At 40.3% G+C, this 21,303-nt stretch overlaps 1 protein-coding gene across 2 annotated transcripts in view; it reads left to right on the plus strand.

The window, feature by feature from the left end:
* The window catches only part of RFTN1 (raftlin, lipid raft linker 1), a 100,427-nt gene that overhangs the window by 65,363 nt on the left and 13,761 nt on the right, over positions 1–21,303 (plus strand). For both annotated transcript variants that reach the window (XM_055708739.1, XM_005445798.4), the window contains exons 6-7: positions 3,631–3,834; positions 12,787–12,902. In XM_055708739.1, coding sequence (XP_055564714.1) covers positions 3,631–3,834; positions 12,787–12,902 — 320 coding nt within the window. The remainder of the gene's footprint in view (positions 1–3,630; positions 3,835–12,786; positions 12,903–21,303) is intronic.

Consider the following 21,303-nt stretch of genomic DNA (forward strand, 5'->3'; position numbering starts at 1 on the left):
TATCAGAGTTAGCCCCTTTGTAGTAGGTGAACAGATAGCTGAAATTAAACCACATCAGGAACAGCAAGAATGTATGTGATCTGGACTCTGAAGTCTCCTAGTATCCTACAGGCAGGCTGGGGTCAATGCTACAGTAAGAATTGTGATCGCAGGAAAGCAGCAGTTATTTTTGTGATGGCTCATGTTTGCCGCTTCATTATAAAGGTCCTCTTGGTATTGGTGCTCCTAATGATTTGCCTTCCAATTCTTATTTTTTTGTAAGATTATTCTTTATATTTTCTTTCTTTCTTTCATTTCTTTGACATATTTCTCCTCAAGCATGCTTTCCACTTTTAAATGTCATTTTGTGCCATCAAAAACAAAAGTCTCAGCTGAGGTCTCCAAATTAAGGTGCTTGTTGCTCTGAGGTTACTTCAGTAGGGAGGAATCATAGTTCAGAACAGGACGGAGGACAGAATAATTTAGAAAATGAAAAGTCATCAGGAAAAAATATTCTTGCCCCATGTCCAGTTTAAATCTCAAAATATTTTTCTTTCCTATATTTTCTTTTACCCTAGAAAACTACATGTACACTTATTTCTCTTACTGCTTGCTTACTTTCCTTACAAGCTACAAACCTATGTAAGAAGAATGTAGATGGAATTTTTTTGGCTGGTACTGTCCTTGACTTTAATTTATTCCTATTATTTATGTCTTGATGGATGCAGTTAAACAATCCTCCCCCTTTGGGGATTTTGTATATAGGACCAAGAATGACTTTGCATTGTAGCCTCCTTGGGCTATTGTCTTGGTTTCCGTTGCATTTTGGTGTAATTAGCTTTTTGCCATCAAATTTGGATCGTGCTCTAGTAACCTTTCACCGTGCTTTCTTCAGTTTGTGTTGGACAAGGGAGCACTCGGTTTCATTCAAAGTATAGCTGCTATTTGGATAATTGTTCTGGTTTACACTAGAATCTTACACATTATAAACCTCTTAGTTTTATAATTCTAAATCGGTTATCTACAAGTCTCATCAGACCAGTTCTTTCTCTTTTATATATGCTGTCTTTAGAGAGTTAACCTAGCGAGTTTAAGCATCTTTTTGGTGTTCTTCTCCATACTGAACAGTGAAAATCTTTTGCTGCAAGTAACCACGTTCTTAACATTCCTGTGCAATACGAAGCTATTCACCTCCAATCTTCCCAACTTCTGTCTGTAACCGCCCAGGATTTTATGGCAGCTGCTGATTTGCCAGATAAGAGGGTTTATTTTAAAAATGCATTTAGATTCCTTATTTATCTGTCTGTCTTAGAGTGCTTTTTTGTTTCATTTCTCATACATTTATTTAAAATGGTGAGTTATGCAAATACTTTCCAAGACTGAAGGTCTGGGAAGGCAGTTTTATGCAACAGCTCACCAATAGGAGGATTTTCCCAAGTCTATTGCCTGTACAACATTGCTGATTTCTTTATTGCTCTTGTATGAATTTTTGTTATTACAGCACTCCCTTTTCCTCCTATGGAAAATGTATTTCAGTCTTTGGCACCAGTTCTCCATCCTTCCTCTGGAACGTGAAGATGGAAAGCATCAGGGTTTTTTTGTTGGCTTTGGGGTTTTTTTTCTTCCAGTTAGCCTACTTAGTCCGTAGGAAGTTACCACTCTTGAACTCCTTCCCTACATAAAACTTAAAAAAAAAAAAAAAAAAAAAAAAAAAAAAGGTAATATTTCTTACTATTTGTGGAATCTTAAGTTTGTTCTTTATTTTAGCTTTTATACTATTCAAGTGTTCTTTTTATGCTTCTTCATACTTTTTCTAATATTCTGTAGTGCGCGTTTGATTTCCCTTTCGTTAAAGGGCTTTTCAAACCAGTGTTGACAATTATTTGCCTGTGAACAAGGCACAGGCATTCCACTGGTATGTCCAAAAGTGCTGTGTTACCTAGAACCCAGCTGAAGGTCCATGCGTGAGCAGTTGGACTCATTGGTGAAGTCTGTTGTCAGCAGTGACTTGAAGAGTGGTTAGGGCTGGCGTAGTGTACACTCGGTAATGGTGGCAAATCAAGTCAACCACTCAGAGTCCCACACGTCTTAAACGTATGTCGTCTACAGGCCAGTGTCAAATCCAGATTCTCCTCGACCTATGGATTTTCAGCTCCATTATTTGCTGTTGTTAGTATAATGTCTTAATAGGCACCAGAAAGTTCTTAATTTCCAATGTGAGTGTCTTTTGAGGGTCAGAATCAAAATGATCTTAAAAGTTTTCTACGTGTGCTCTTCTGAGATTAACCACTTGTTTAGAAAGAACATAATTATGATATCAGCAAGAAGATTAATGTTAACAATTCATTCCTTTTTACTCCATTTGAATCATGGTTCATGTCTGAGGTCTCTTGTTCATGTTTGGTTATATCGTGAGCTTCCTGCTCTCTTCTTCAAGTGCTGCCAGCCTGTCTCTGAGCATCTCCCTTCTACTCATTTTTTCAGTTTACACACTCCTCCTTGCTCAGTGATGTCTTGTCAGAAAGCAATCTTAACATTTCTCTTAACATCTCTTTCTTTAATACTTGAGGTTAGAACATAATAACTTGGAAACAAGAGGAGCTTATTGAATGAATGAATTTCCTATAAGGTCTTTACCTTTTATATTAATTTCTTCTGGGAGAATTTTTGTTGTTTGGAAGTCATTAGAAATTTTACATTGATTTCCATGTCCATTAATAAGTAAAATGTCCAAAAAATGTTTATCAGTAATTTTATTGATGGTTGTACCCTTCTGAGAATTTGGAAAGTGTATCTGCACTTAAACTTTCTTCCAATTTAAGGCTGTGAAAGCTCAGTTTTGCTGTCAACAATGTCTTTTTTTGTGACGGTAAGTATACATTAACTACTGCTATGATACACTAGAGGAGAAGGGGAGCAGAGTCTAGAAAATGTTCTCGTTTGTAAGAGCCTTCACAATTCCACTTTCAAAATTCATTTGCTGTCGTGTTCATGTCTCACCTTGGCTCAGACCCAGAGTAAACCAACAAACCAGCAAGTGTCTTCTCTACATTAGTGATTCATTGCATTTTCTTTAGATGAGACTACTGCTTGCTGGTTCCATGCCATTGTGTTATCAAAACCAAGTTATTTAATACTTTTGTTTAACGGCCATGAACTATAGATTGCAGTTCCTCCTAAATTTGCAGTAAGATTTTGTATTTGAACTGTCCTCAGTGTCACAGCTCTGTTAACAGTTCAATCGGGAGGAAAAATAAAGGTACTCTGTGCATTAATTTTTAGTGATTTTGTGACTGCTACAGTACTTAAAACACCGTGTGGAGAGTGTTTTCCTATTGTGGCTTACACTGATAACTCCAGTGAGGGGTTGTGCATTAGTACTTGAGGTATTACTGTCTTTAAATGTTTTATTGTCAAGATTCAGTCCTTTATTAGTAACAAATATTGTAACAGCAATCAAAATAACATATTGGGGTTTGGGACTCTACTGTGCTGGACACCGCAGAAACGTATTAAGGAGGTGACCGCATCCCAAAGTATTTTTTGCAGTGGCACAGTGTAATCGGGCAAGGGCAAACAGGGGTTTTACATTGTTTTAGCTGAAATATTATGATATGGTTGTTGCATTACTCCTTTTTTACTTTTTGGTAGAAGCAGAGATCTTTGCTCTCTTCAACAAGCCAAAAACCCCACAAAGATGCAGCCAGTATTATACGGTGACTATCCCTATGAGGATCTCCAGGAATGGGCAGACTGTCAACAGCTTAGAAGCAAATTGGCTGGAGCACATGACAGATCACTTCAGGAAAGGAGGCTCCTTGGTAAATGCCATCTTCAGCCTTGGAATGGTAAATGGTATGGAAATTACAGAAAGCATTATGCTGTGATTATTTTCCTTTCTCCTCTAATAGAGGTCATTATCTTTGAAGAGAAGACATTCGGGAGGTGCTTTAATATAGGCTTGGGGCAGATTTGTTTTGGATCAGCCTGTTTCAGTGAAATGGAATGAAAGCACGGGAAATATTTTGGCATTTGAATAAGGAAAATAGATCATGTATTTTATAAACATACTAGAGATGATCCTGTAATTGCAGAAATAGACAGAGTTAATAAACAGTACCAAGTAAAATGAATTAAACTAATAAGATTGTAAAGCAGATGACGTAAATGAAAGAGTGGCTTTCCTCTTGGCTGTCTGGCCACACACGGCATCTGGGTCTGATTACAGGTCAGCGTAAGGACCCTCCAGTTTCATCTGGCCAACATGTAGTCAGTTACTTCCAGTTCTTGCAGAGACCGTTTCCACCTCAATGGCACAGTGTTTTACAGAATTGTCCTCTATGTTTGTTTCATCCTAGCTAATGTGTTCATTGGAGTGATGGATAAATGTTGATCTTACTTTAGGAGGAGAAGTTTAAAAAACCAGATTTTTGCAGGTTGTAAAAATGTGACAGAGTCCAGCTTAATGCCATAGCCAGCCTGTACTACACCCGTGGCCGCTACGGCTTTGAAGATAGGCCTGCTGTTCAAAGAAAGGCTTTGGTTCAAAGTAGAGGTCGGAGAGACATAATAAAGGGACCAAGAGAACAAACCAAGGGAAGTACTTGAGCATAAAAATGTTGAAGTTATAGCCAGATTAATTTTACTGGACAATTACATGACTAGTATACTTCATGGTTAAAGTGCTTATGGCTGAATCTTTCACCTAATTTTGGTTTGTTTTGCATTCTTCAAAAGGAATGTGGTTACCCATAGATTGGGGACTGCTGCTAAGATTCATGGGTTTGTGCCTCAAAATTGTAGGGGAACTGCTTCTGCAGCATCTTCTTCCTGTTTTGCTGCTGGTCAGAATTCCAAGACCCACGATAAAACACAGTAATATGAGTTGGTTCTGGTAAAAGTCAATCAGGAAATTAACAGGCAATCCTAATTTTTCATTTTGCAAGCCAGTAGTAGCAAAAAAGGAAGTTCTAAAGTTCAGCTGATGGAATGCTTTCACATGGCTTCCTGGAAAGCCTTGTAATTGCTAGTTAACTTGCTTAAAAACAAATGGTCACTTACTTTATGTGTACAAATTGCAAATTGTAGAGGCAAACCTAATTGGCTCTATCAGGTTCAGTGTTTTCTTTAATAAAAACTGCTTATCAGCGCGTACTAAAATGCTTTAAACACAGCATTTTTCTGTTATTTAAACTTCTAAAGTTCATTTACATAACAAGAGTCCTGGGGGAAGTTCATGTACTTGGATACAGAGTGAGGAGAGCTGGATAACTGCCTGCAGACGCAGATAAAGTAGACTTGAATGACGACAGTAAATTTTCAACACAAAACAGGACAACAAATTATGTAAAAGTGGAGAGGTTCTGGATTAAGTTAGATTAAAGATTGAAGGTGAATAATTGATGAATATTTTTGTTAGCATTTTACAGTTACAGGAAGAACAGGTTTAGAAGTCAAAAAGCTCAGTCTTACGGTTTCTAAAAACGTATTAATTAGAACAGTTACATTAAAGCACTGTGAACATGCCCATGTTATCAGAAGAACATTTGCTAAGAACATCTGTAAGTTGCTGTCAGTTGCAGTTGAATGTTTATGATTTAAATTCTAAATTTTTCCTATGCTGCAGAAAAACGGAACAGCTTTTTCACTCATATGCCAACCAGCATGAAAGAACCCAGGGTAGGGAGGAGGGGAGAAAGAGGGGTCTGAGGGCTTCTCAGCTCCTTACTTTTTTCTTGTCTCTTACGACAGCCTGACCAGCTCTTCATAGCTGGCTTATTCTCTGATTAATCCTCTTCCAAATTAAGGTAATATTAGCATACTTTCTTTAATTGGTTCTATCTCATTTCTTTGTACTGAGGGCTGGTTTTCTCTTTGGCTTAAAGTATGAATTCATTATTTTGCTTATTAGACTTAAAAGCAGGGTTATTATCTTCTTCTTTTCCCCGTTGTCCTTGGAATGCCCAATGAAGTGAAGATTTCCAGATTGTCAATAGTCATAAATCTGTTTCTTCCTTCTGCCAACAGTTTAATAATTAGACTTCAAAAGAGTTTTAAAGTTCACTGATAACAATTGTTTCTTTTTGCTTATTGTACAGATAATTATAAACAAAAATATAACACAATTGCAAATTACAATATGTAAACCACACGGAGTTACACTGTATATTAAACGTGTTCAGATTTCACTACTAAGTTAGAAACAGCAGCTTACTTGGTCCTTGAATGTTCTTATGTTGACAAATAAGAGTTATTTAAATTGGGAGTTCAGTTGCTTGCTGATGTTTTTCATCCAACTCATGTCATTGCTAATACTGCCTGTAGTCCCAGGTGTAAGCTGATGCTGCGTCGTGATCTAAAGTGATCATAAGAATTCACCCTTGCCCTGTTCTAGTGAGAAGTGGGGTGTAACAGATGGGGTCTCCTTTCCTATGACAGTGAGTCTCCAATTAGCAGTGTGAGAAGGGAGGAAGAGTCAAAGCTAGGGTTGTATTTTGATGCCTTAACGGAGTAATCACACACCTGCTCATCTTTAGTTGTTCTGAACTGCAGGTCTTTAAACGCCTGGCATTCTTGTATTTGTTTTCACCCTTCTGCCTGTGAATTTCCCACCTTTCAAACTTACAAAAAGCCAGCCAGCCAACCAACCAGAAAACATTGACAGTACTTAAAGCAAATGAAAGAAAATGTGAGTTGCTTGGAAGAGGAAAGTAGACAGGTTTTTAGAGGGTCAGATTGATTGTCTCTGTTACATTCGCACTGCCTCTGACAAAGGCGAGCCAGTGATGCATTTGACCGGTTATAGTCACTGAAGTGGCTGGGATTTTTGTCATCCATATGGAATTATTTTCTCTGTGTATACTGAAGGCGAAAATATTCAGGAGAAGGGAGGAATACAAATATGAAGCAAAGGCCAACATTCAGGTCACATGCCACATGAAGCCACAGATACCTAGTTTTTCTCATAGAGAGCAACAGCAGCCTAAAGGTTAGTTTCCTAGATAAGGGGGATTTATAGTTCAAAGGCAACGGGGAAAATTGTTGCCCATTAGGAAAGCTGTCATGGTAAAGTAGGAAATCTTTTCCTGTATATTTCTTGTAAATCAGAAGCAAGAACATCAAAATAGCTTTTTGTCAGCTGAGCTACATCAAATATTTATACAACCCAGTGAAAATAGCTTTTTGTGCACAGTAGGATACCTTAATAAAAAATGCAGTGGTAATGGAACATTTTCAGAGGAAGGACAGTGATTATAACCTTTACGTTTAGAGCCTTTTCTTTAAGAGTGAAGTTATGTCAGTTAACAGTGGAGATTGAGGAATGATACCACAAACAGCAAAATTAAAATGGTTTGGTTTATTGACATTCCTTACTGCCCTGTTGCAAATGAACTAATGTTTGGAATTCCTAAAGACCTTTTTAGTGTAAGCTTGTGTAAGTTCCAGGAGCTAAAACTTGTTGAACAAGAGATTACCAAATACAAGAATACAAAGAGAATACAAATGCATCAGAATCAGGAAATACCTTGCATAAGAAACAGTGGAAACTGGAAAGACCAACTCACCATCTGAAGCTTTAGATGGTTGGTCTTTGTCGATGGGTGAGGTAAAGTTCACATGAATAAATGTAGGCATCTGCCCTGCAGGTATCTGCATATGAGTTGTCATCCAGAAGTACTGTTATCATCAGTGGAGGTCTAGGCCTAGGCCAATATAGTCGACAGGATTTGTGTTGTGATCCATCTCATCCTACATCAGATGAGTGAAAGAGATCAGATGGATTGAAGTGGGGGATTTAGTGACAGCAAAACTAGATAAAACTGAGATACTCTGTGCCTCCTTTGCTTTAGTCTGCACTAACACAGTCTTCCAGGCCCCCAAACTTAGAGACGAAGTTCAAGCAGTTGCAGGACTAGCAGCAGTGGATGAAGATCAAGACAGGGGTTGGTTGAGTTCCTGAGACTAAATGGTCTACATCCAAGGATGCTGATGTCATAATGCGGCCACTCTTGGTCATCTTTGAAAGGTCACGGAGATCAGACAAAGTTTCCAACACTTGCAAAAGGCAAAGGTTGCAGCCATCTTTAAAAAAAGGCCAAAGGGACAATCCAGGGACCTATGGGGTGGACAGCCTCACTTCATGCCTGAGTAGATCATTGAGTAAGTCCACTTGGAACACATTTACACATGAAGAACGAGTGATTTGGAACAGTCAGAATGGATTTAACAAGAAAAAATCATACTTGACAAAACAGATTGTCTTCTGTGATAAAATGACTGGATTTGTGGATGGAGAGAAAGCAGTAGATGTCATTTTGAGTGAATTCATCAAGGTTCCCACAATATTTTTGTGTCCAAGTTAGGACCCTGCAGCCTAGATGGGAGGACAACTAGATAGGTTAAAATTGGTTGCATGGCTAGGCTCAGAGGGTCATGGTTAATAGGTCACACTTTACCTGGAGTAACAAGTGGAATACTACAAAGATCTCTCCTGGGACCTGGTGTGTTTAACAACTTTTATCAATGATGCAGAGAAGGCAACAGGGCTTGGTTTTGTCAAATTTGCGGACAATCGCATACTCAGGGGTTCAGTTGATGTGCTTCAGAACTAACTGGGCTGCTGTCCAGAGGGACCTGGGTGGGCAGGAAGAATGTGCCAGCAGGAGCTTTTTGAAATTCCATGAGGACAAATGTCCTGCCTCTGGGAAGGGAGAGGCCTTTTCACTAATCCAGGCTGGGGACTGCCTGGCTGGGTAGCAGCTCTGTTGAAAAGGTCCTGGGGGATGTTAGTAGGCAGCAAGCTGAAGATGAGCCAGCAGTATGCCCTGGCATTAGGGAAGGCAATGGCTTGTCAGGCTGTAATGACAAGAACATAGCCAGCAGGTAACAGTGATTATCCTCCTCCATCCAGACCACACAGCGTGTCTAGTTTTGGGCCCTCCCCCAAAGGGGGCAAGGAAGATGCTGACAAACTGCAGCTAGTTTAGCAGAGGGCCAACATGGTAGTTGGTGGCTGGAGCACTTGTCCTGTGAAGAAAGCCTGAAGGAGCTGGGTTGGTTCAGCCTCGAGAAGGGATAGCTTTGAGGGACGTAACACTGCCTGGCAGTGCCTAAGAGGAGACTGTCAAGATGATGGATCCAGGCTCTTGACTAAAGCGTATGGTAGGAGGATGAGAAAAAATGTGAGGAGATTGAAGCAAGAGAGGTTCTGGCTGGATATAAAGAAAACCTTTTTCATCATGAAAACAGTCACACTCTGGAAGAGGCTGCCCAGGAAGTTACGCAGTCTCCATCTTTAGAGATTTTCAAGATACAACTAGATAAAGGCTTGAGCAATCCGGTCTGCACTTGTATTGAACCTGCTTTGAGCAGGAGATTGGACTGGAGAGCTCCTGAGGTCCCCATCCACCTGAACAATTCTATAATTCTACGAAACTTGATCCCAAATGAAATAATGATTTCTCTTCATCAACTGTAAAGAGCGCCTTGGATGACTTAACTCAGCTGTAGACCTCTATATCATAAATATCTAATGCTAGATTATATGAATCTCACCTAGCGGGCTGGCTCTAGAGCATGTGACTGTGGACTTAAGTTGCTCTTAGAGCTAGAGCATCTGTGTGGTAAAGGTATTGCAGGTAGACTGTCCATCCTCTTGCCCTTCCACACCTCTGTGTAAGAGTTTCGCTGAAATTCTTGCCGATCCTGTCATCTTAGCATCAGTTATGTGAGCCTTTTTTCTAAAACATGACCCTGTTAGCTCTCTTTTTTGCTGATTTCTACTTTCCCCCAGTTATTCTCAGCATCACAAATGCTTCACATGTGAAGGAATTAATGATTCAATTATTCTTTCTTTTATCTCCCTCTTTTCTCTGGAAGAGTAGTAAATGACCCGTAGAAGTGAAGATGTGTGGCCAAGGTGTGAGAACTGACAGACTTCCATTCACGGCATGAAAGTTTAAACATTGTGGCATGACAGGTTAGAGAGGGTGTTGGTTATGGTTAAGAGGGAAAAACTTCGTAAGTGTCATCAACCAGTTTCTATTGCGGAGTTTTTCACCAGCAGCACTGTTGAGCAGACACCAGTATGCAGCAGCTGTGTCTCCCTCATCATTTTCCCCTTCCAGTTTTCTCATTTTCTGTAAGTTTCTTTCCTGTATCCTAAGATTGTCTGGATGTAGCATTCAACAGTAATCATTGTACGTCCAGAATGGAAGCAAAGTCGTAGAATCAGAATTATTTAGGTCAGAAAAGACCTTTAAGATCATTGAGTCCAACCATAAACCTAACACTGCCAGGTTTATCTGCTGCCTGTAGGGTCGCACAAGCTCAGCTATTAGTTTCTAAAACATTACATATGCGCCATAACGTTCACATATGTGGAAGCTGTGAACTCCATGAGTGGAATGCGCAGCAGAGTGAAACACGAAGGATGATTTATGAGCGAGTGTAAACACACACATGCTGATGGTGTTTTGATCACTTATTAATTAGCCGGTAAACTTGTGGGGTGAGCTCAAGCTGCAGTTGTGCCAACAGTGCCACACTGGATTTCATTAAGAGAATTCACGATACAGGAGCAGTGCACCCGTGCTGCATAGAGCATCCCTGGCAAGATGTGGGTGTCTGTGTCTAGTGGGGACCTACAGGTTTCTGCTTTCAGCTGTAGGTGCCGTTCTGTCATCCCTGCTTTGGAAAATGAAAGGGGTTATTTGTACATTATGCATCCTCAAATAGATTGGGGTACAGGTTTGGGTGTTGGAACGTGACATGTTGCACAGAAATTGAGTCGGTTCCCGCTTTGAAATGTAGGGTCCTACAAAGTGCCAGTTCTGAATGAAATATGATAGTTAAATGTTGTACCCATTTGTGTGTGGCCAGTTTATTCTCCCTGTATTTTCTGACCTGTAACCCAGCTACTTAGTGATCTGGCCTGTTATTTTACAACAAAAATGTCTGTTCTCCTCACTTGGATGAGAAATCTATCCAGATGACAGGAGTTACTACTTTGTAGTCCAGCTCATCCTCCTTGGAGCAATGTGTATTACAACCTTGCTGTAGTGGTGAGGAGTCTTCGTCTGTCTTTATTCTAAACGGTTACAGGAAACCTGTCTGGGGAGACAGTCAGCGTGAAAGTAGACCGTATATTTTTCTGCAATCCTAACAGAATCCCATGAATCCCTAGTAAGTGGTTTACAAATTTTTTCCTTCACAACCAAACTAAAAAAAAAAAAAAATGCTTTATTTTTTATTATATCGTGTTAGTTTAGATACAAGTATTTGCATCTGCTTACTTACAACCTAATGGTGGCTGAAACTGGAGCAAGAAAGAGTAGTGGGCTGTGCAAATAGAAGCAAGGGGGTGTGCAAATGCTTGACACCTGCAGCAACAGTCTTCCTGAAGTGTATTTGTAGACATAACCCTCCAACTGCAGGAGTCTGGTTTGTTGCCCACAACAGAGTGATTTCCAAATAATAAATTGAATTTAGATCATTTAATGACATTGGAAGATGTTTACTGAGATTGTGCCACAACAGGTAAGAACCCTTTTAATCCTCTTCACTGCCTCCTTTGTGAGGATTGGTTCGGAGTTTTCTATATGTTTTCCCTTGGAGGCAGCAATGCCTTCTTGCTGGCATTTCTTGACCTCGTAACATCCACCAGGGAAAGTAGGAGGACCTGATGAAACAGCTAAGCAGACTTATCGAGAAGACTCTCCTGTCAGTTCAGGAATCTGTCTGGCATGTGTGGTTGCATTTCAAAAACATATGTCATACCAGTGCAAAGAACACAATTCTTCTAAAAACGTAAAGAAACTGTCATGCAAAATACAACACTTGAGGAGGGCGATGAGCAAGGTCTTTCTAACAGTCATACGGGGTAAGTGGATTATTTCAACTAGAAAGGCTGAAACACGCTTTGTGACAATGTGAGAGGAGTTGTCTGTGTTCATAGAGTTCAATACTGCTTATTTACAGTTTTTCTAAATACAATTCTATTGCTTCATCATTTAGCTTATTTTAGCAAAGAAAGGTAAGTTCCCCCCGCCCTCCCCAGGTTATTCTGATTCTGTTCTCTCTTGGAGCTGACAAAACTTGAGTTCTTGCGTATGGGGGTGATTGCTGATTATGGGGTATACAGCTAATTTGAAGGAGAAAGTGCTGCTCGAGTAACTCTAATAGTATGCGTTGTCTGAAAAAAGGCTGAACATGCTGGGAATGCAAATGAGAATAGAGAGGCACTAAAGCAGATGGTCAAAATGCCTTCATAAATTGATTAAATAGTTATGAATGTATCTTTTCTTTCCCCACCATTCAGCTATGCCAGATCATCCTTAGTCCATGTAGATCACTGTAACTGCAATGGCCGATCTGTATGTAGGGTTCTGACTTGTGTGAATGAACGGGTATAGTCATTAATGTCAGTGTACCTTCAAAAGCCCTTGAAAATTTGACATAATAGATGGTCTTTAGCCCCTAAAGTGTGTGTGTAACTTCAAGTGGGTGAGCAGTACTGCTGAGCTGAGGACTGAATTAATTTTACCTGTTCAAAATGGGTGAGCTGTGTTTTTTGATGACAAACTCTGGACTAAGAGAGTGGACAGTGAGGTTTGCTGTTAGAGAGTATGATTACTCTTAAAAACTGCTAGAGATACTAGTCTTCATTTAATAGAGCTGGACTATCAGAGGAAGATCTATGCACTTTTCTATTAACATCCTTGGAAGAATTTGTTAGTAATATTCAAATGCCTCGCTGCACATGGGGTGCCTTCCATAAAGTTTACAGATAACTCTGTCTTTTCACAGATTCTTTATATGGGACAATGGATGGAGTATTCCTCTTTGAAGATGTTGCTGTGGAAGACAGTAAAACCATGCAGGGCTATGATGCAATTGTTGTAGAGCAGTGGACCGTCCTGAAGGTATGTCTGCAGTTTTCTTTCTTTGATTTTTTTTTTTTCTTTTTTGTAAATCAAAACACTCCAAAACTGTGAGGCAGACTCACATACTGATCTGTGAGCTTCAACATACCAGACGGGCAACTGAGGTGAAGGGATGCGACATAACAGCAATGCCAGTTAACCACACTCTAGGTTTGTACAACGCACTTTTGATTTTGATAATCTCTGTGCTTTATTGAGGGGGGTGGGGGGGGAGGAAATATGAGCTATTGTGAGCAATGAAACTTAGGACAATCTGTCCCAAAATTACAGATGTCTGCTAGATTAAAGAGGATCTCCATTGGTTGTCAGGGCAACATGATCACACAAGTCACTGTAGCATCGCAGCTCTAAGGAAGGCGGCCCTTTAGGAAGGCTTAGCTGCAGGACGAACGCACAGATAACTGCATTTGCTTCCATCTGACCTCCTTCGTATGCTGGAAGAGCTGTATATTCTGGATAGGTCCCTATAAACAAACCACGTGTGTCATAGATCAGCTTTTTACTGATCCAAATGTATGCTCAAATAAGTAGAAACACTATTTAGATCAGATCAGTCGGTACCGATCTTCCACAGCAAATTTGGTACACAGATAGGTATTTGAAAAGCTGGGCTTTAAATTCTTTGTGACTTGAAGCAAAGATGGGGGAAAAGAAGATACTGTTGCATAACTCTTAGAAGCGGGGTGGTTTTTTGTTGTTTTATTTGGTTACTTGTCTGCCAGAAAAAGCTGTTACGTATCTATAAAGGCAGTATCTGATCTTTTCACTTGGAATATATTGTAAATAGTGTAAAATCCTGACAGACAAGCAAGGCGCACGCACATGCCAAAAGGATGGATTAAGGGAAAAAGGGACAGATGCTAGACTAAATGTGTAAAATTCCAGGAGACTAGGATTAAGAGGTTTGTTATTAGATGAGGACTTTGTAGCGTAGCAAGAAATGACCATCTAATAAATGGCTTGAAAATTCTTGAACAACAGTGTAATGCATTAATGGCAGCTTTTCTTGTGCATCTGAACAAACGATTCCTGTATTATATTGAATGTTATTCTAGTTATTACAGACTTGACTGTAAGTTCTTGTTCATTTTTAGGGTCAAATTATGGTGTTGCCCAGTCAGGAGCAAGGTTTTGGGGTAATGACAGATGGTTCCATGAGTGCATTAGGTCGGTGCTGATCAAGGAGGCAAATGTTAAGGAGCATTAATGTTAACCGTATATTAAAATCTGTTGGGAAAGGAATAGAGGGTGAAACAGCAAGCAAGCATATACTGCTACATATTACTGTATAAGCCACGGTTTGACGGCAACTTCTTTCAGTAGGTTACGTTAGCACAGTAATTGTTCAGAGAAGAGCAGTAAGCATGATCAACGACACAGCATTCATATTAGGAAGACTTTACATGGTGTGTCCTTCCAGCCTGCAAAAGAAAGAGTTGCAGGGCATGGAATAAGTAGAGGTCTCCGAAGTTGTGTTGAGGTACGTAAATAGGGATTGACTGTCAAAGCCATCTCTTCCAGTATAAGAACTAAGAACTGTCAGATGGCACTAGTCAGGGCCAGGTGCAAAGCAAACAAAAAGGGGATAATTCAGCTAATTCTTTCTGTGGCAGGCAGCAGATACGTGGAACTCTGTTCTGAAGAATGCTGTAGGTTCAAGAAGTTCAGATGGGTTCAGGTGGAAGCAATGTTATTTTTTCCTCTACCTTATCTATCTCTGTGTTTATACAAGCATTTTAATTCAGGAGTGTGTTTTTGAAATGAACCTCTTGGTCCTCCCCACTTAATACGCCTCAGCTCACCTCACCCGATGGTCTCATATTGCAAAAAACAGATTCCTTTCATTAAAAACTAAGCCAGGCATACTGAGAGGAAGAGCACTAAATATTTGGGGCAGTTATCCTACGTGCTTGCCCTGATCTGTATTCTTCTTCCTTAACTGTCACAGCCACGTTGGAAACGGCTTTCTGAACTAAATGGGTTCTTGGTCTGAATCAGTTTGGCTCTTAGACAACCAGTGAAAGGTTCTCTGTCTCAGTAGGATATTGCAACAAAATCATGCATAACGGCCACTACGCACCTCTTAGTTTGCTCTGTGTGGACACAAGAAAGTTTGTCTCAAGCTACATGACAAGGACAGCATCTGATAATAAGGACTGTGGGATGGCAGTAGTGCCCAAAACACTGGGACACAGCAGAAGAGTGTCTTCTAGCAGGGCCCCTTGAAGTGTTAGAGCCCTTGGAGCCCCTGGTAGGTGGAGCATCATTTGCCTTGAATCCAGCAATTCCATGCTGGAGACACGGCTGGTCAACAGATTAAGGAATCAACATCGCAATGCCATCTGGTGTGTCAAGGGATGCTGTGGTGCAGCACGCTATGTCTTTGGGAGGGCTAACAGGGAGAATCTCTTGTTCCAGACATAAGATTTGGTATGTGCAATTTCAGACCCTGACTGATGGCATGTACACAGCTTGTTGGTATGATCAGATTATTCTTTGCTGTAATTTAAGATCTGGATGCTGGGTATTCCCTGGCAATTTTCTTCTTCTGAGATGAAGTGCTCCTCTTTTGGAGACATGATGAGTTACCCACCAGCTTGAAAGTGGAAGAGTATGGAGAAGAAAAAGCCTGCTGAAGGAAGGAGGTCGAGGCATCGGGGAACTCTTGCAAAGGTCTTATCCATTTAGAGGGACAGCAGAGCTGACCACCTGTGTTTTCTTCTCCTGGGGTTTAAATAACTGCCTGGATATTTCATGCCTCATGCTTTCTGAGACATAATAGGCATAGGTAGGTAAAGTCATCGGGTGAAAGAAAGAGTGGAAGCCGGGGAATCTGTAAGCATTTACCAGTGTTGTACCCAGAAGACCAAGTCGCCTCTCTGTTAGACCCTGTCAGAATTCACTTTTATTTATCATAACCATGGAATAATGCAGTGGCAGAGGAAAGGGCTGTTAAAATAGAGGGAAGTAGGCAGTTCAGTAGTGACAGATGTCCAAAAGCCAGTAAAGGCTTTGGTTCTGTTCTGAGTACTTCAAAGTATAATTATCACAGAGATAATTATGGAGCAGTGGAATGACTCATTTATGTAGTTTCTTAATTTTTCGGTATAGGTTTGGCTCTGATAGATTAACCTTTTCCATTTGTCATTTTTGTTTGTACCGAGGGTAGTGCAAGAAGCCCTGATGGGCAGTACGATGTAAACGTGTATAATAGATCCCTATTTTAAATTTGTATCAGATTTGATTACCTGGGTGAGCTATGGACTTGTTCAGATGTGTTCTGAACTGAATGTAAATTTATTGTGCTGTATCCCAATTCAGAAGAAGAAACAACCAAAAGAATCCCAGCCACGGCAAAAGAGAGCTGTTTTAAAAAGGACGACATGTAGCATGAATCTATGCCCTTAGTAATAAAAAGAGAACCTTTCTAAATGAAAAGGTAAAGTTTTGCTGCTTAACCATGAAGGCAAAAGAGAGGGGTTGGCACACCTCTTAGCAGAGAACGTGCTGCCTTTTTAATTGCTAAAGGTAATAAAGAAAAGAAGCCGAACAGGGTGATGCACAGGGTATGTGTGTAAAATGTCAGTTTGTGGAGGATGTAAAGCTGGCAGCTGTCACAGTATGTGGTCCCGCCAAGCAGCAGACAGGATGTAATAGCTCTGAGTAATTTAACTCTTTCTTTGCAAAGCAGAGGCATGGCATCCTCTGCAAATGACCACAGGACTTCTAATGGCAAAATGCTGTTCTCGTCCTTATCACTTTAACTCTAAACATGTCAGGGCGTATTATTTCCACCACAGCCTCTGAGATCCAGCCCTAAAACTTGTTTGATGGTTTTAATTCTGCTTGTGCAGGCAAATGCGGGTAGACAGTTCTGATTAATCAAGCCTCTACCCAACTCTAATCTGTCACCTTCTCTCCCCCATTAACCAAGACAAGATAGCTAATACTGTCTTTAAAACTGAGTGCCTGAAGATTTATTTTAGATTTCTGCATTGTTCTGCTTCTGAAGCCTTGTTCATTTTGAAAATACTGTCCTTAATTTACAGGTATTTTCTCATTGAAAATCTACAGCTGGCAATTCATCACTTTTTTATTTTCTGCTATACCGTATCTTTGGTGTACTGACATGAATTAAAATCTCAAATACATCATGGTGCTGCCATTTCCCTGGCAGAATTGAATGGGGTCAGCGTCAGCTGTAGACATGGTAAACCTTCTAAAGTGCGATGTATCGAAAGATTTAAAAAATGATCTCTGCTGAGCCTAGGCTGCACGTTGCCTTAATGTAAGCCTTGAAACAAATTCTCTGGAAACGAGGATTTGATTTGTCTGTAAATCTGATTTAGGTCATTTGTCAGTTAAGCTATGTTCTGTGGTCTCTGGCCATGGGAGAAAGGCATGACCCAGGTCAGCAAAGGAGCTGATGGTAACTGCATGAAAAGCAGTTGTGTGCGTGACCCTTTTTACCATACAAAGGACATACATGTTGCCCGGGCATGATATTTCATCATTGTGCCCCTTGTTGCTTTTTAAGAAAAGCTGAACAAAAGCCTTCAGGAGCCTGTTATCTTCAAAAGGTTTTTGCAATTCTTGTTTTCGTTCTTTTACGTAAGATATGAAAGCAGCATATATACTTGTGTGCTGAACTCAGTAGACACGCTCTATACAGGATTAAAATCCACAGGCTAATCTTTCTTTGGTTTTGTTGATAAATTTAGTAATAAAATCGAGCAAGGCAAACTTGGTACTTTCTTGATACTTTCTTGTGATGCCGCTAGTATTGAACATATAACAAGGCAAGCGCTTCCTCCGCAAGAGTAAAAGGCACTTTAAGTAGACAGAAAAGCACAGGACTTAAAACGGTACGAATAAAAAAAAAACTTAAAGCACTTCTATCTGTCACAGTTCGCTTAGGTTTCTGATAAGATCAGAGGTAGGAATTAGTTCTCTGCTCACCCGTAAAAATCTTTTGGGAAAAAGTGAATGCGCCAGGTTGGAACTTCCCACTTAAGAACAAGCTGAGAAGTCTTTCATTCCTCTTCTATACTTTCTAAAAAAACCCACACAGGGCACAAGTAATGTTCATTCCCCAGGCAGGTAGCTGCTAGCTGGGAAGTGGTGCCTGACCTGATCCTGTGCTGCTGCCGGTGGGTGTGGGGGGGACCTCAGCATTTTGAGGGGCGCTAGAAGCAGGTGCTGGGACCCTGCACATTGCATACACAGCCTGCCTGTAAGTGGAGGGGGCCGTGCCAACGTTTGCTCTCCTGCTGCCCGAACCAGTGGCAGTAAGAGGGTCTGCGCTTCAGCTGCATTTCTCGCATGGAAATTGATTATTCATTCCATAATAGCGGAGTGGTGCACAAAGCCTTTTTGCAAAAGCCAAGTTTTGTTTGAGAATAAATGATAACCAAAGGAAATTGTGTTGGGGAAGCTGTAAGGAGATGATTAAGCTGTGGGTAGTAAGGCACCCTGGAGTATACAAGGTCTCAGGTTGTGGTTTTCTGTGGTGGTTTTTCCCCCCCAAATCAGTTGATGAGCAAGCGGTAAAATCAGCACTCACCTGGAGGTACAGCACACAAGCATTGCAGGAGTTGTGAAACTAAAAATGCCAGAGTTATATAAGAAAATACACCGATGAATTGCTAGATCACATTTATTTCTTGTGCTCCGTGGCCAGTTATGTGAAGTTGTCCTATCACGTGTACGTTTTCTGTAAGTTTAACACATTTCATAAGATGCTTCCACGCTTCCTTTGGGGACAACCCTCCATGTCAACACGTTCACTTTGTGGAGCTTTTACTACATACCCTGTGGTTCTGTAAACGCAAAATTGTGTTGCTGTGCAGATGTGCTTCTGTGTTACGGGTGCAGGCAGTATCAGGAGCACTCAGCCATTGTTATTTATACATGTGCTAGAGAGCAGGATTTGCATCTGCAGAAGTCACGGAGAGAAGCGGGCTTTGTGGGCACAGAAGGGTTTTTTGGTTGGGTTTTTTTTTTTTATTTTACCCTAGATGTTGAGGCAGATGTAAATGCTACTCATCAGCCTATGTGTGTATTGAAATTGTGACCAGATACATCACAGAAAAACTGTCTTAGCAGGATGCTACCCTATATGGTGTTATAGCTGCCTGACAAAAAATATTTCACAGTGCGTGAACTCACATATATTAAGTAATCATAAATAAATTACATATGCCCAGAATCATGAACAAAAAGCTTGCCTGTAGGTTTATTTATTGCTTTTTTTTCCCCATTAACTTTCCACTAAGGTTCCAATCTGACAGCTAGTCTGTGTTGGTCAGTGACCTATCTGCTGCCAGAAGCCACTGATGGTTTCTAAGGGTGCAGGAGCCATCCCATCCCCCTCTGCTATACATATACAGATGTATAGCAAGTGTCTGCTAGTGAGGTGCTGTGGCGTGTTACACATGGAAATTTGGGAGCAGCTCAATAGTAGAGGAGCGTAGTCTAACTGTTATTGCTGAAACAGTGGGGTAACTTCTGGTTTGCTTCCAGTGGTTTTAATGGATCAATAATGCTATATTGTTCACAGAAATTACCTTTTGGAAGAAGGTTGAGAAGGAAAAAGGCAAATCTTTCACAAATTTAGAGCTTGGATTTAGTCTGTGTTACTGCAAACATAAAACATTCGCAGCATGTTTTTACTGGGTCATTCTTGCACAGCCCATCTATTTAATTTCTCTCATTTTATTTTCCTTCTTTTCGGCTAAGGCATAAGCCTCATCCCTCCTTTCAGTGCCCTAGGAGAGAAAGCTCTGGCTTCAGCAGTGGGTGAGGACTGGTAACCAGCCCTGGCTGGGGGTGCACGTTGCCACCCTCGTGGGCTCTCCCCACTTTTTTTTTTTTTTTTTTTTTTTGTAAGGAGCTGAATTTGAATGCATTAACCATTTTCCCCAACAAACAGTAGGTTACACTTTCAAAATTACTTGTGTTTTTTACTTCCCATCCTCTTTGCCATCTGTCTGTAGATCTTAGTATGCAGTCTGTTAGGATTTGTCAATGAAGATTTTATTAAGATTTATTTAAAGTGGTGTTCAATCTTCCACTCTTTAATCCACGTTGGAAAAAAAAAAAAATTAAATAGTGAGAATCCGTAGCTGCTTTGTAACTAAATCACACTCACTTAACCCAGGAAAGAATGATTTCTAAAGAACTTCTGTCTCACAAGAGCTTAGTAGTTGTCTTGTTTATTATCTTGCTGTGGTTAAAATTGCCACAGTAGGGGGGGAAATGAAAAGAAAAATTGTTAATGCAGTTGTTTGTGTGGCTTGTCCTAGATATTATCGTTATCACTTTTTAATCTTTTCTTTTTTTCTAATGAGCAGAAGCAACTGTGAAATGAGAAAAATGCTGAAAACAAACAGTAAAACTATAAATAAAATGAATTCTTTTCATGTGATGCAAGTCAAGGGAAAAAAACCTAGCTCAATATGCTCTGGCTTCTTGACACTCAGGGTGTGATCAGAGATTACTTATCATCCACAGGAGAGTGGGAAGCAAGTTAATTAAAATTTTCCACCCTTTCACTGAATGAAATGTCTCCCAGTTTGAGACACGTTATTTGAACACTTCCTTTTCAGTAGAGCTCTGGCATGTACTTTCTACTTCTGGTGTTCAAATCCAATATTTACTAGCTAGAAAGAGCACTGGAATTTTCTTCTTACAGAACTTATGTTTCAAAACAGTATGTTTGAAATTTTATTTTCATTGTCTCTAATAATAATAGATAAAATATTTTTAATTATTGCATTAAACGTAAAATTAATACAATATGACTGTCTTCCTCTGGACCTGTCCCCCAGTGTATTGTTTGTTTAGAAGCATTTTTGCTTTGGAAAGTATTTAATATGGCACCAATTAAAGGTCTGTGTAACTGTGACTCCCGCTGGCACACAAATTCCAGTCGTGGGATGGGATTACCACCGATGATTCAGGATGGGGAGGGAGTAGCCATTTCTTGTGGTCTTAAAGAAAGCTTCAATTATCTGTATTTGCAAGTAAGGAGCTTGAAGCCCACATGAATTACACCTGTTGATTCAGGAGTGACTCCTTTCTCTTGTCTACCATCTCCAAACGCGGCCAATTATTAGGAGTAGATTTTTCCCCCAGGGACCTGGGGAAGAGGTGTGGTGTCTGACTCCAGAGAACCGTCGTGCAGAGTTAGAGCGAGCTCCTTAAAGAGCGTGTGGAGCTCAGAGGAGGTGTGCACCTCTGCGTAGTATAATGTATACGCTTTGTTCCTCCAAACAGCCGAACGAGCAGATTGTGCTGTCAAGTGCCAGCACATACAAAAAATAAGAGGTCACCTTTTTGTAATAGTTGCACAGCATTCTTTTGACAGTTTTTTACATTT

Source organism: Falco cherrug, chromosome 4, assembly GCF_023634085.1.
Source record: "Falco cherrug isolate bFalChe1 chromosome 4, bFalChe1.pri, whole genome shotgun sequence".
In the NCBI taxonomy this organism is placed as follows: domain Eukaryota; kingdom Metazoa; phylum Chordata; class Aves; order Falconiformes; family Falconidae; genus Falco; species Falco cherrug.